Raw genomic sequence first — 15,473 nt, 5'->3', positions numbered from 1 at the left:
TCCTTCTGTACCTTGCCGCGCCGAGGGCTGCCAGGCAGCCGAGCTGTGTGCCCGCTCCTCCAGCCCGCCCCTGCCCCGAGCCCTCTCCTCAAACCCCCGCCATCCCCTGTACTGTCACCCTCTCCCCGCTGCCCCTCCCTCCCCACCTTGTCGATACCTTTTTCCTACTTCACGTAAAGCGAATAGAAGAGATCTGCCGTAGTGCTGATCGCGTCTCTATTCACTTCATGAGCAGTAAATGCAGTGGTTGTTCTAGTAACTGCATGTTAGCATTGACATGGGGGTTTTTCGTCCATTGTGCTTTTTGATGCCCCCTTTCCCCAAAGAGAAAAAAATCCAAGTTATTTCCTAGAGCAGAACTCTTCTATTCACTTCAGTGTGGGCACTGTTAAATACACTCGTGTAGATTATTCCCATTGCTTGAATTTTTCTGTAACTTGCTCTGGTGTCCATTGCCCTTTTAATTGTTTTCCCCCCAAATACAAATAATAGTAAAAGTCACCTGTGAGAGAGGGGAGTCAAGAGATTCTAGTATGAGTCCTTATTACAGAAACTTCAAAAAGTCATTTGTTCAGAGGCAGTTTCTGCAGCTTTTTCCAAGTTTTAAGCCAGTCAGACTGTGATGGACTTCTTGGCAGCTTAGCTCTGCTGAGATTTTTACACTTTCTGTTCAAACTTGTAATTTCTTTGTAAGAGGCACCAGTGAATATTTACTGGAAGTCTCTTCATTCTAAATTGCTTTATATGAATGCATCTTTGTTAGGAAATGCAGTACTTTGTGCTGCAAATTTTGTGTCAACTGATGAGTTGCTGTTGAATGGTCTTTATTCATTGTGAACTTTATTACACCTGTGTCTAACAAGCTACCTATTAAACTGCATTTGCAGAATGGGAAATGTCAGAAGTAATGTGTATTATACGTGTTTAATTTGGCACTGCATTTAGTTCTTGTTAACACGGGGTTTTGCCAGTATCAATATCACTTTAGAATCCTTGGATTTTTTAAAAATATCATCTAGAAAAGTTAGTGATAGTTTAAGCTTGCAGACTACTGAGCAGTGAAACTACACTTTTACTCAACAGTGAGTGCAGCAACACCTAGTGCTTGTATCAAAAGTTTCTTTAACAGTGTTTGTTAACGTTAATTGAAGCTATTTTCTAGGATGCTCATTCAAATGTAATGAGAGCTAACTGTGACTGGGAATTGTTGCTCTTGTGCAGTGGATGAAGTCAATCTTGATCCTGGTGATCAGTTGAGAGTTCTGTAGTTCCATACTACAAGCATACTATTGTAGCAGGAATTGTAAAGATGGTAGTGTGAGCTAGTCACCTTTCACGTTTCTCAGGTGCCTGTGCCTGTCCCTGTCACAGTTGGAGCCAATCACCTTTTCCCTTGTGTGGCATCCCCAGAGCAGAGCTGCTGCGTGCCAGCAGGGCAGTGTTGCAGATTCTAGCTCGCAGTACTTTGGCTCACCTTAGTTCACTCTCCAGGCTTCCCCTGCTGAAAACCTTTCCTATGAGAGCCCTCTCAAAAACTGCATTTGTCCCTGGAAGGTGTGTTCTCATGTGGACAGTTAACCACGCCTTAAACTCAGATAATCAAAGGAGCATTCTTAACAGTGTAGTCATATTTCAAAAGCTTGGTGTAGGATAAGAGATCATTAGTTGAAGCCTGCTGCTTTGTTAAACCACAGGTATTTTGTCCTTGTTTTGAGCTCTGACATGCTTGCTTGATTAATCTTTCAGTGAAATGTCCTGTTGCTCACACATACCCTCTACGGTACAAAGGCTGATGAATAGGGAAGGTGCAAATATGTTGTTTTTTGTATTTTTCAGATGTGTGTAGGATTAATGTTACCTGAAACTAGAGCATAACTGAAGTGTGTACATCAGTGAGCGTGTACATTTGCTTTTGCTTTTTGTCTTTTGCTGCCTGTTTTATCCTGTGATAACTGGGATGCTTGTCAATAAATGTCTTACAAAAGCTTGTATGTGCATCCAGTCATAATCAAACCTTCTAACTCACCAGTGGATGTTGAATACTGCATTCAAACTACCCTTGCTCTCACAGTTCAATATATTCCATTGTGGTTTTTCTACCTGAAATTTTAGTAACTAAAAACTTCACTGTGCAGTTACTTTGGAAAACAAACCAAGCTCTTAACTTGATGTCATGTTCTTTCTGTTTACCAAGCAACTGAAATATTTTTTTAAGTTTGTGGATCAAGCAACATGCTGGCTTGAAAAGTACAATATAACGATGTATTTATTGAGTAGTCATGTTTTAAAAGCCAGTTTGATTTGTTCTTGGTAAACCATCATGCTTAAAAGATAAATTAGTATTTTCTCAACTGACCATACCCTATATCTGTCCTATGTCTCTTTTTTCCCTTTATAACTGGATGGGGCTGATGGGATCCACAAATCACTTCAGGAGCTGGATGAGGTATTGTTTCTCACATTTTATTATGCCATGGTGCATCAAGCATACATCGTTGAGCTAAAATGTTCCTTTTTTACTCTGCTAGTTTATTAAATTTCATTGCATTGGATGGAGTGTCTCCGTGTACACTAGAAGGACAAGGCTGCGTAGAGGAAACAAGCACTTTGTGATATAATATTTCAGTGTTAATAGATACAGGTATAAACTAGCCTGACTTGTATACATATGGGATATACTGACTTTGTACAATGAGGCTATTAACTGTTTTTTATGCTATGCATAAATTGTACATCCTTTGTTGGTCAGGAAATAAGGTCAGGGATTAAAAAATGGGTTTACAGGTAAGAATTGCCCAGAAAAGAAGAGGGTTTGTTTTTTTAGAAAGGGAGGAAGTACAAAGCTTTCCAGGCCTAATAAAGGAAAATCAGAAATTTTGGAGAAACTAGGAGGTGAGGTTTTTGTATGACATCTTTCCCTGAGAACAAACAGTGAAGTAATTGGATATGTTTCAAGTGATCATTGATGATGATCTGTGGAAAGCTGTGTGTAAGCTGGCTGGCACATTGTCTTACTTGCTCTCCTACAATCTCTGGAGTTTTATAGAGAATTATCCACCGATTTTCCTGCAAGTTTCTTTGCCTCACACCATATAGCTGAAGCAGCAAGCATGCAACATTGTGATATAGGGAAGTGTGGATTGGCCACTGCCTTGGCTGTTTTTGTTTAGCACCCTTCAATTTCCATTAAATAAATAATGGAACTATTTTAGTTGCATGTCAGTTTGCTAGAGTGCTTGATCTTCAGCTGCCTAGTAGATGAATGGCTAAATACAATGTTGTTTCGGAACAATCATGGGATGCTACTTTTATTTATTGGAGATACAATAAATGTTTTTATTTGGCAGTTTTCCCAAATGAGTTTTTCAAACTTGCTTGATGCAATATAACCATGCTACACCATTGATTGGGATCCCTTGGCTGTGAATCATTATCTAATATGGAATGTACCAACATGAGAATTATGTGAATTCTCACTGCTATACCTTATTTTCTCCTTGAAAATCTGATAATTTATTCTAAGAGTATCTTTGATCTTTCAGATCTTGTAGGAAGTGGGAGGATGTAGGGCGTTAGCATGTAGGGACAAACAAGGAGATGTGCAGCTTGATCATACCTGCACCATGCACAAGCACATTTTTGAGGTTAACTTATGGGAAGGCATACACATATTTTTTTCTAATGCTCAAGGACTTGGATCTAATTTGAGTAAAATTAATTTGCTGTCTCTTCTTATCTTCTGTAGCTTGCTGATGATCGTATGGCACTGGTATCGGGAATAAGTTTAGATCCCGAAGCAGCAATCGGAGTAACAAAACGCTTACCTCCCAAATGGGTCGATGGAGCAGATGAAGTAAGTTGTGTGGCAAATGCAGCACATGGTTTGATTTCTTACGTAGGCATTTATTAGTGTTGTCGGTTACATTCCCAGTGCTGTTCTATGACAGAAGTAGTATTAGAAGAAAGATTAAAATAAGTGTGTTTTCTAAATTGACACCCTTTTTTAGAGGAGAATACCAGGCAAGCTGTGACTTACCTTGAAAGATATATTGCAAGTGAAATAAAGGGATAGTACCTAGGGCCAGAAATTCCAGAAGACTGGGTTTGCATCGTCAGTGGGAGACCAGTGTTAACAGTGCACTGGGACCATTAGGAGAGACATGCTATAGCTGAGCATTTAGACTTGAGACTGCAGGAAGGTCCTAAACTCTTAGCAAAGCAAAGTTTTCTCAGTTTGAAACTTAGAAGGAAGGGTACAAAAAAATTAGCACTTCCAGTAGGCTTTTTGTTTGAACCCCTTGAGGGGTCCAGTTGAATAGCCCCTAAAATGAGGGTGGAGATCAGCAGTTTACTATTGCAAAAGAAAGTGTTAGTGTCTTCTAGCAGGAGAATTTTTCCTGCCTATGCAGTATAGATGCCTTGCAAGTTATGGAAGTATTTGGACAAATGGGAGGGAATGATACTGGAGGCATCCAGTTAAAAACAGTTTCCAGTATTTGGAGTGTGAAGCTGCTATTGACTTAGAGGAAATCCTTTTAAGATGTACTCTTGGAACATGGGTTGGCTCGTCAGTTTGTGCATACAGAACCCATTATGCAGAAAGGTGATCAGTCTCCTTTTTGCTAGGATAATAATTATCCTTACAGATTTATTTTTAATGACTTGTTTGAAAGCATGTCATTTAACTTGGACTCTGAGGTTCAGGCTAATGTTTGACAGAGTTGAAGGTGTGACCCAAAATTTCATTTGTACTTTTGGAAGTTGGTTAAACCTTCTTACTATGATATTAATTATATAATGGTGAAAATATTATTCCAACTTAATGAAGCATATTTGAAAACAGCAGTCTTACCAAAGATTAACAAGAGTAGGTTTAAAAAGTAGCAAACTCAAAGTATGTGAGAATATTCAGTTACTTCTTAGTAAGCTTTCTATGTGTTTTTTAATGATCTTTAGTCTGCTTTTTACGTTATATAGATTTATTTCAATTATTTTTGTCTAATGTTTGTCAAACCTTTTCCTCTGAAACATTAGTCACTTCCCTTTCTTCATTGTTGGGTTTTCTGGTTTAGATTCAATATGATATCACCAGGGTTAAACAGAAGATGAAAGAATTAGCCAGTCTTCATGATAAACATCTAAACAGACCGACACTGGATGACAGCAGTGAAGAAGAACGGGCAATAGAAATAACAACGCAAGAGATCACACAGGTACAGACTGCATTCAATTCTAAACCTACAGTTTGAGATATCTGTAATGCATCATGAGGAGGCAGTGGTTTCATTTGAGTAAAGCTTTCTTTTGCAGTCAGAGTGAGCCGCAAGTGCTGGGCTCTGTGCTTGGTACTGCACTTGCTGCATTCGGGAGCTTCTCAATGAGTCACTTAACTTCCCTGTTCTTTTACTTACCTGTTTGCTTTTCTGCTTGGAGTAGTGTTGGGACACTCAAGCAAATCACATGTATAGATATCTCAGAAATACAGATATATAGATATATATCTCTGGTTCAGGCAGTTAACAATAAAGCAAATGTCTTTGGTCAGAAGTAGCTGTGTTACTCTGCTACCTTGTTAGCTTTAAGTTGTTTGTTGTGTATATTCTGTCTTTACCTTTTTAAGCATTGCTCTGGGAAATGAGAAATTAATTTTAAAAATCCAGAAGTCAAAATATTAGTCTTCCATTTGGAACTTTTTGCAAAGTGATATTTAAAGTGTGTTTTGCTATATGTTTCTTACTAATGGAATTGTTTTCTCAGTTATTTCACAGATGTCAGAGAGCAGTCCAAGTCTTGCAGAGCAGGTCACGTAGTTGTACAGAACAAGAAGCCCGTGTTCTCAGGAATGTAGTGTCTTCCTTAGCACAGTCCCTTCAGGATCTATCCACCAACTTCAGGCATGCACAGTCTGACTATCTTAAACGTAAGCATAAGAGATACAGTAATACATGGGCACCTGTGGAAACCACTAATTAAGGTGTGCTTGTTTTCTTGGTTGGGAAAACTGAGGCACAGAAAGGTTAAGTGATACACATGGAACAGAAGTATATTCGAGTGGAGGTCAGAATTTGGGAGTTTCTGGTTTGCAGCCCCTTTTCAGACTGGTTTGCTCTACCTCTTTCATGTTGCTAAAGGAGAAATTTCATGGTTAAATATATCAGTGAAACCAGTTTATTTCATTCATCCACATTTTTAATGTGTCATTGCTTCTTAAGTTGTGGTCTGCGAAGCTACTTCTGTTAGTGGTGAAGCAGCCTTTGTTCTTAAGACTTGATACCTGCTGCTGATTGGTAGTCTGTGATAGAATGAACTTCAAAAGGTAGTCTGTGAGGAATTAAAATTCTGCATCCATAAGCAGATCAAAAGTGGAATATCCTCTGTTTAAACTCTAAGATTGTGTGCAATTCTATTTTCAGCTAAGTAAGATTCTTTTAGTCTTGGAAGAAACCTGTGAAAATTGATCTTCAAATTTAATACTGATATAATATTTCTTCTTCCCATAGTATAAATGGCACAGGTGGAATTTAGGATTACAATTCAGATGAGGGATGTTTGTAAGATAATTTGTTAGAAAATAGCCTAGAGTGATTACTTTTTAAGGCTCTTAATTTACTTATTTTTTAATTTCATTGAACATAACTTAAAATCACAGATTTAATCAGAGTCTTGCAAGTCTGGTTGAATTTGTTATGCTTTGTTAAATAGTTAAGACTATGTGACAGCTAAAATTTAGATACTGCTATTTATATCATTTACTAGACAGATTTTCTTTCTTGTGCTTTTCTGTGTGGTGCTTCAGACTTTACTCTTACTCTGATTTTTTTTTTAGTGTCTGTAAGTATTATGCTGAAACATAGTTTGTCTTTTACAGGCATGAAAAATAGAGAAGAAAGATCCAAACACTTCTTCGACACCTCAGTCCCGCTGATGGATGATGGGGAGGATGATACACTTTACGATAGAGTAAGTTATAACGCAAATTCAATATGAAGAAACTTTAATGTACCTTTAATTTTAGTATGAAAATATCAAAATGGTATGCTATAGCACCAAGCTACGTGGAAATACTGTGTCTGTGATGCATTTTCCTACTTAGTATTGCTGCCATGATGTTAAGACAGTTGTGCTGTCAGCCTCACAGTTGCAGTGTGAGGGAACTCACTTTGACCACTGAATTCTCCTTACATGACTGACAAAGGACTAGAAGGTCTGCAAACACAGTACTGTCCTTTGTCACACCACCTTTCTGGGCAGACGCACACGTAACTGTTAAAAATTGTGTGGTTCTGAGTTTGGGTGGAAGGTGGCGCTCCTTAAGGTGAACTCTGAAGTGTAACTGGAGATCTTCAGTGTTACAGATGGTTGCAGATGCAATGCGGTAATGACTTGTTTCTGCACAGTGAAGTTTGTGCTGTGCAGCAGTACCAGACACTACTTTGGTTTACTCTGTCATGGAGTTTGGGGATACTGCATTTCTAAGCAATGGTGAAGGCAGCTTTTCAGCTAATTGTGTGTATGAGAGGCTTGCACTTATCTCTGTATAAGTGATGGGAGGGAAGGATAGTGTTCTGTTGTGAATGGCCTTGGGAGACAAAAATGTAACGCCTCTATAGCTTAAAACAAAATCAGAATTGCTGCTGTGTCTTTTACATATTTTAATGACCACTGACATTATGGGACTTTCTGTAATGCTGATCAATCAGTAGATATTCCATAACTACAAGACACATGTATTTGTTGTGTACATCAATAAAACATTGTTTAGGACAGATCTTATTTTTAGAAGTTATGTTCAGGCAGGATGTAAGATCTACATTTTCTCTGCTGAAGCTATAAGTAGCTGCCCAAGTTATTTTAGTGGCCCTGAAACTTTTTAAAATACAATAAGATTTCTTAGTTGCTACTATGGAAATTCCAAAAGCACTGTTGTGTTATGAAATCTTATAATACTTAAAATTATTTCTAGTGTTTTCATGCTGTTAGTATTAGTTCAACATCTACATCTTTTATTTCAACAGGGTTTTACAGATGACCAGCTAGCATTGGTGGAGCAAAACACATTAATGGTGGAAGGGCGGGAACGAGAAATCCGTCAAATTGTACAGTCAATCTCCGATCTCAATGAAATATTTAGGGACCTGGGCGCAATGATAGTAGAACAGGTACATTGACATCAGTGTTAGTAAGAAGTAGGAGATTCCATGTAGTCTTAAGGCTTCCAGACTCTTCCTGTTGTAATAATATCCTGTTTTCATGTGCTTCTTGCTTTTCCAAACTTAACCTTTTCAGTCTAAGGTTTCCTGTGCTTGAAATCTGCTAGAAGATGAATTAATGGAAAGAAGAAAAAAGAAATTGAACTGTTGGACTAAAAAAATATATAGAATGCCAAAGTTCTGTTGGTTATTTCTCTGAGATTCAGTTTAGATTAAATAAATCAGCCAAAAGCACCTGAACTGGAAGTAAGGTGGTTATTAAGGGATGTGGTGTGAGATGGTGACACAGCTGCCAGTTAGGCATTGAGCAAGGAGGTCCTTTTATTGAAGTCCCAACTAGATCTCCTGCAGAAGTTCGTAGTTTACATGATTCATTAGTTGTTTTCTGCAAGTGTTGTTAATTACTCTGCTGCTCATAATCATAATTGCTTTATGAAGTTCATTTAGGTTCAATTAGGTGCTTGTTCTCTCCATTTTATTTAGGGAACAGTTCTAGATAGAATTGACTACAATGTCGAACAGTCATGTATGAAAACTGAAGAGGGTCTAAAACAGCTACATAAGGTAAGCTGATGGAGTACTTAAACAGCTCTGCATATCTAATAATCTGTTATAATTTAATAGCCATTCAGTTATTGAGTCATTCTTCAGTTGGACGTCATCCCTTTTAGAAATGATTGCTGTAGAGTATAAAATGTCCAAGTGTACTGGAGTAGGAACTTTCCATATAACTTCTGTTACTGTCATGCTTGATGCCTAGTGTTAGTTTCTTAAACAACTTTCTGGGCATCCAAGCAATGTGCTTTGATCTTTATGTTGCTGACCTGGTGGGACCTATCTGCAATTCCTTCTCCGTTTTGAGAGCCCAGCACTTGTGAATAGGACTGGTTATTGGGTACTGCATTGTAGATTTCAGCCGGGTACATCCTAGTTTGAAAACATTATCTCGATAGTGTGACCAGCAACAATTTTAAATGTTTTCTCTTACCATCTGACACTTCTTAAAAGTTAGGTCCAACATTATGCTTTTAATGTGAAGCTTTTACTGTGAACATCTGAAAAGTTTGAATTGGCAGCAGAACACAGTTTTGTAGTTGTTTTGTTGGCTTTTTTGTTTTGTTTTGATTTTAAGCTAAGTTCTGGCTTGTCAGCTCAGTTCAGTCCTTCCACTGCTGGAAATAAATAGAGAGTTCTGCATAAATCTTTCATTCAAGTGAAACGTTCTGTTTTGGAAATGTGGGCATCTTACTACACACTCCATACTATGGTAGACTTCTAATATGGACAGCAAAATAAATCGGTTATAGGTTTATTCTTGTTATATGTAAAAGTAGATTGAGGATCACTAAAATAAGGCATTGACCGTTGATGGACAAGGCTTAAAGTAGTTGCAAGCGATTTGCACAAACTGAACTGGAAATAAATTAATCAGTTGGAATCAGCGCTGTTTCTAGTCTAGTTAATGAATTGTCAGCAAACCCCTGTTTGACTTGCTGACTGGAGTGTGGATTTTTTGATGCAATATATACCAGTTTTCAGTACAGCATAGGAATTTTTTCACCAGTTGTGGAAGACATGCACAGAGGTCTGCATAGTACTATCAAAGAGAGATACCCTGCTGGTTCTGATACTGTTGGTACCTTTATTCTAATTTAATATCTGTAATGTCAATTTTCTGTTTTAACTGGCATAATCGCTACAAACTACTGAGACTGCTTTCACAAAAATTTGATTAATTCACTGCAGAAGTCTGGTGATAGGAATCACTAGTTACTTCACATGAAAATTGGAATCAATTGTGGTACTTTGTCAGACTTTGATACTTAAAGCCTAATTAAGTAAATAATCACAGCAGTTGCATGTTACATAGTTTCAGGTCAAAAACTCCTCTTTAGCAGATCTGATAATAAATAATTACTTTCCAGGGACTATAAAGGAGAAGAATTAATAATTTTTCCCTTTAAATTTTGAAGGTTTATTAATTTAAAAAGAATTAAATGCAAGTTTTGTTTTGTTTAGCTTCTATTAGCAGACTTTCATTTGGCTTGTGGAGTTTTCTCCACGTTGCCTCCTTTTAGTTCCCCTGGGAAAAAGAGGAAAGGGATGAGAAAATGTGGTTAGAGGAAAGAAGGAATGAAGCAAAAAACTGAGAAACAAATTAAAAAGAGAGATTTCAGTTCTAATTTAAATCAAAATGCACAGCTGAATCAGGTACAACAAAATTCCTGTTTAAAAATGCAGTTTTGTAAATGTCAATGTCTTTCAAATATAACACAGGAATCTTATATCAGCAAAAAGTTAAAACACCCTACCAACTTTGCCTGTTCAGACTTTCATGTACCGAGCTGCCTGATCTTGTTTCCATGGTCTTCACAGTTAAGTGTTCTTCCAAATGAAGTATCATTCTTGCTCACAGGGCCTCTCAAGGACTGGTAAAGGTCACAGGAAGGTTGCTTAACTGACCTGAGGATGCATTCTTCTTGTAGTCTGCTGTTTAATACAGATAAATGTGCCTTCAGTGTACACTTACCTGCAGTGAAGTCTATGGTGCAGATCAGCATTATTTTATGAGAGTTGCTTGCAATATACACTGTATGAAATGTCAAGTTACCAAAGAAAAATTCTGAGATGTGTGCTTCACTGGTAGGAAAGAAGAGTCTGTACTTTGTGGCTTTGCAGAAATCTAAGTATTGACTTTTTTTTCTGTTTCTATAGGCAGAGCAATATCAAAAGAAGAATCGGAAGATGCTTGTTATTTTAATTTTGTTTGTTGTAGTAATTGTCCTTATTGTTGTTCTTATTGGTGTAAAGTCACACTAGGTTTTGCTTTTTCTTATTGTTGGAGTTTATGTTCTCTTTCCCCAATGTGAATGGATGGACCTGCACTCCAGAAAGCTACCTTTGAATGTATAAACCCTTGTGGTGCGAAGTCTGTGCAATGTTTCTGTAGAATTCTTCGAAGTTTGGTGATCCGTGAGGTGTTTGTAAGGATTATATGGAAAATGTCAGGAAATTTGATGCTCCCACACAAATAATTTGGTGCTCTATGCAGAGGTATTTGGAAATACTGTACTTAAAAATAATTACAAAAATGAAATGAGTACAGTAATTAGTGTGTTACTGTGAACAAAAATGTGTTGTCCTCTGTAGTATTGTGCCACAATTGTTACAGGCTTCAAATTTAAACCATGTTCCTGAGTCATAGGACTAGATAACAGAAATTGATCTAGATGTAAAATATGCTGAAGCACAAAAATGTTTGACTTCACCTCCTTTCTTCCAGACTCAAACTCCAACGAACAGTATAGACAGCTAAAAAAAGAAACCTTTTAGCAACCAGAATGTAATTCAACCCCTGTGATCTTAATTTAGATACTGCACCATTACCAAGAATCAGAGTGTAGTATTTGATCTTGTAAATAACAAGATTTAATCACTGGCATAATTTAACACAGTTAATTAAAAATTTTTCTGAGCTTGAGTAATCATGGGAATGTTTTTCCTCACCAAATGATCATATATATTTTTTCATGTACATTTTTTTATTTTAAAGTACAGACATGACATTAAAGCAGTGGTGAAGTTAAACCTGGAAAACAGATTCTCCTTTTGACTTTCTACTCCACTTGACCTGCTCTAGTGGTTCTCAGATGTTTCATACTTCAGTTGTTGTATAAGCTGTCTGTTTTACAGGAGAGGGCATCTGTCCATGTGTGTTAGGTTTTTTGTACGTGTCTTCACTACAGTATACATGACATCCATTTTCCCTGACAGAAGACTATTTCTTTCAAATGCCTGCCTGGGAGGGGATGTGTTTATGGTCTTTCACTGACTTCGAGATGTCATGCGAGTGACATGTTACTGGGGCCTTCAATAGAGAATTTTGGGGGTTTTTTCACTTTTTTTTTAGTAGAAAACTTCGTTGTAGGCCATAAAAGAGAAATGAGGGCAACATCTAAGTAATAGAATACTCGTGATTTAATTCAGGCCTGAAGTGGTGTGCAATTGTGGAGGCCTTGCCTTAATATCTCTAATATGGCTTTTCTGTAGGGATGTTTTTTCCCAAAGGAACTGTAACTTATTTCCTTCATTTTCTGACTGATACAGTGCTGCCCATGAACTTGCAGAGATGCTCTGCTCAAAGCCCCAGAAGTGCAGTTTCACAATACTGTGATATTAACGTAGCATATGTTGCCTGCCCTGGGTTCATCTTTACTAAGGAGGATGGCTTTAAACTGACTTTTGGTGCAGGAACGGACCTGAAAGCAAAGACTACAAAGACGTGAAAGCCGTGGCTTTTTGCGTGGCTTATTGTGAAAAGCTTTGTACCACTCCTGTTACCTCTAGACAAAGGGGATGTTGAACTTCCAAAACTGCCAGTTCGAACCCTTGGTTAAATTAAAGTAAATTGGTAAAAGAATGATGCTTGTAGTTGGGTGTGCAGCTCCCCTGTTCTGGTAATAGACTTTTTTTCAATGATCGTGAGTAAAACTACTGTCTCCCTAGTGTGCTGTCTACATCAGTTGGTGTGAAGCAGCATATTGCTATAATTTAATATACTGTATTTGCAACTTGCTCTCTAACATGAGATTGTGTTATTTATTTCTGTCTTGACTGGTGCTTTTGACATTTTATCATGGCTAATGAATTCAAGAAGTAATAAAACACTTCCAACCTAATTGGTCAATTACTTTTTTTAAAAAAAATTTGTGTGATGTGAATGTGTCTCTATATTCTTTGTAATTAAATGAAAGCAGCAGTGACATGAACACCTTTGAAAAAAAAAATTGTAACTTTCTGTAGCACATGTAACTTGCACTGTCAAGAGTCATTGGAATGCCCCTGGTGTCTTGGCTCCACTGGGGTAACTGGCTACATATATTCTATCTAAGTTCTGTAAAAGGAAATGCACTTTCAGTATGCATTGGACAAGAGGTTAGACTCAGATGTCAATGGTCCTGTGTAACTTGAGCTGGAATTTATTGAAGCTGATTACAGCCAGGAGGGAAAAAAAAAAACCACACTGAACAACTTCTAGGCTTCTAAATCATTTCAGCTGTCCAGCTTGTTCCAGTTCTGTCGAAGTTACCAGCAGCTCCATCAAACCCCTATGCAGGGCTTTGTAAAAGCGCTCTCTGAGGGGTGTTGCAGAGTGGGTGCCATCTGTGCTGCTGGGCAGTGGAACAGCACCGCAGTGCCAGAGCATCACCCAGGAACCTGGGCCTCACCTGGCGGCGATGACCCGGAAAGCTGTTGCCTCATACAGGATTTCTTGGTGCAAGAATGAGCTGCTACTCCTTGTTAACAGAAGTTCATTCTAGTGACACGTGACAATGGCACTATTAAAAGCACTGTAATAGTAAATCTATTTCTACTGCAAACCTCTAGAAAATGAAAGTAAAATGGAGGAAGTAGTTTCTTGCTTGGTGGTTTTTTAGAATGTGCTAAAAATTTGAATTAATGTAATTGATGCAGTGTTCACTGAGGCTGCCTAGATTGTCTTGATTTAGGGTTTGCTTTTATGAAACTCTTATCACAAAGGAGTCTTATCTCCTTTGCTTAAGTCCTTGGAAACCTTTATTTTGGTACAGCCTTGTTAAATGTAAAATCTTGGATAGGTGACAGTGAAAGTGATTTTGTTGGAAAAAAATTTATATTTACTGTCTTAAAAAAACCACCCACCCCCCAACCAAACCTCAAACCCAACAGCCTTCTTGGATAAGATTAATTAAAACAAGGAACCCATTTATGATTTTATATAATCCATCATAATGAATATGTAAGTTTATGTTTGAGTGGCTTATTTCCATGAATACTTGTGTCTTGTAGAGGATCAATAATTGGAGTGGCCGTGGAAGACCAGTCCATGCTGCAGCTTCCACTGTTGCTCATATGGGTATAAATGTTTGCAGCTGCTGTTAGTAGAAAATACATAGGAAGTTTCTATACTGTAGATAGAACTGATTTTTCTCAGTCTGTTGCCTTGACAAGGACCCTCCTCTGCTGTCCTTACCTGTGGTGAGGGAAGGATCAAGGGCTGGGTGAGTATTTCCTGCTGCTTGCAGATAGTGGGGATTTGGGGACAGCCCTGCAGTGATGCTCTTGCAGCAGCAGGAAGAGCAGAATTTGTAGTCGATGACGAGAAGCTTGCTGCCTGGTAGAATCTTTGGAATGTCTCAATCCTAAAATAATTGCTGTGTGTTGCTGTCTTCCATAGCTCCCACACTGGCTATATGTATTGGAATAATCGTGAGCCCCTAAACAGTTTATGTTCTGTGGCTCGGTAAAGAGACTCAAAAGCTGCATTTGGAGTCTGTTTATTGAGTTGTGCTGTCCAGTCTGTGAGGATGCACAGCTGACCTCTGCAGTAGATTTTCCTAGATCTTTTATTCAGGGTAATTTTAAATGTATCAGGCAATAAAGTTCCCAAAATATCCCTTTAGAGACCAAATCAGACCATACTCTAAGGAAGTTTTTTCCTGGAATTCAACCTAGTATTTTTTTATCTTTATAGATGTATTTCCATTATATGCATCAGCATTCACTTTTCCCGTATAAATCAAAAGTGCACTCCTTTTCTGATGTTTAGACTTTCCTAGCTGCAGATTAATGAGTATCAATTCCCTACTGACCTAACATTAAGAGGAGGTGCTTAGCAGATATAAAAAGATGGGGATAAATATCCTATTATATATTTTTAAAAATTGCTCTCAAAGCTGGTGTTTGGGAACTGTTTCCTTTTAGTGAATCCCTGTGCTGTACCTTGAGCCTGTTTTGGCTTTTGCCTGTTTCTGGATATTTTTTAGAAGTGTGTTTTATCCGATACGTAATGAAAACAGGAATTCTGCTTTTTCGGTTTTTATCCCTGCGTAACTTCAGTCTTTCCAAACGAAGTCTTTCCATCCTGCAGTGGCATTATGAAGGGGAAACACGGACTTTCCGCTTGGTACCGTGGCACACCCGTCGCACAGGGAGGGAACTGGATTCGCACCAACACCTTCCCTCTGAAAACGCTCCGAGGGATGTGCCGAGGAGGACGCGGGGCATCCCGCACTCCGCACAGCGCTGTTACCGTGGATTTTATTTTCCATTTTCTTCTCTAACGCACGAAACCGTAAAACCCCCGATCTACGGGTGCGTTTGCTGACAGCGGGTCACACACCCCGCCCGGCACACGGCTGTCCTCCAGCCCGGACCCCCCACGGAGGGCACCGCCGTGGCCCGGGAGGGGTCCCGGTGCCCGGGGCTGAGCCGAGGCCGCTG

The 15,473-nt window shown here is 38.5% G+C and overlaps 1 protein-coding gene across 1 annotated transcript; it reads left to right on the top strand.

The window, feature by feature from the left end:
* Nucleotides 1-3,751: 3,751 nt before the first annotated feature.
* STX16 (syntaxin 16) lies at nucleotides 3,752-11,638 on the top strand. The gene is made up of 7 exons (XM_010076987.1): nucleotides 3,752-3,853; nucleotides 5,073-5,213; nucleotides 5,758-5,920; nucleotides 6,869-6,960; nucleotides 8,016-8,159; nucleotides 8,694-8,774; nucleotides 10,926-11,638. Exons 1-7 carry the CDS (start codon nucleotides 3,761-3,763, stop codon nucleotides 11,028-11,030), a joined length of 819 nt encoding a protein of 272 aa, XP_010075289.1. The 5' UTR covers nucleotides 3,752-3,760; the 3' UTR covers nucleotides 11,031-11,638.
* Nucleotides 11,639-15,473: the final 3,835 nt, after the last annotated feature.

Source organism: Pterocles gutturalis, unplaced genomic scaffold (genome assembly GCF_000699245.1).
Source record: "Pterocles gutturalis isolate BGI_N339 unplaced genomic scaffold, ASM69924v1 scaffold51401, whole genome shotgun sequence".
NCBI classification, from domain to species: domain Eukaryota; kingdom Metazoa; phylum Chordata; class Aves; order Pterocliformes; family Pteroclidae; genus Pterocles; species Pterocles gutturalis.
This window is presented reverse-complemented; position numbering and strand designations above follow the sequence as displayed.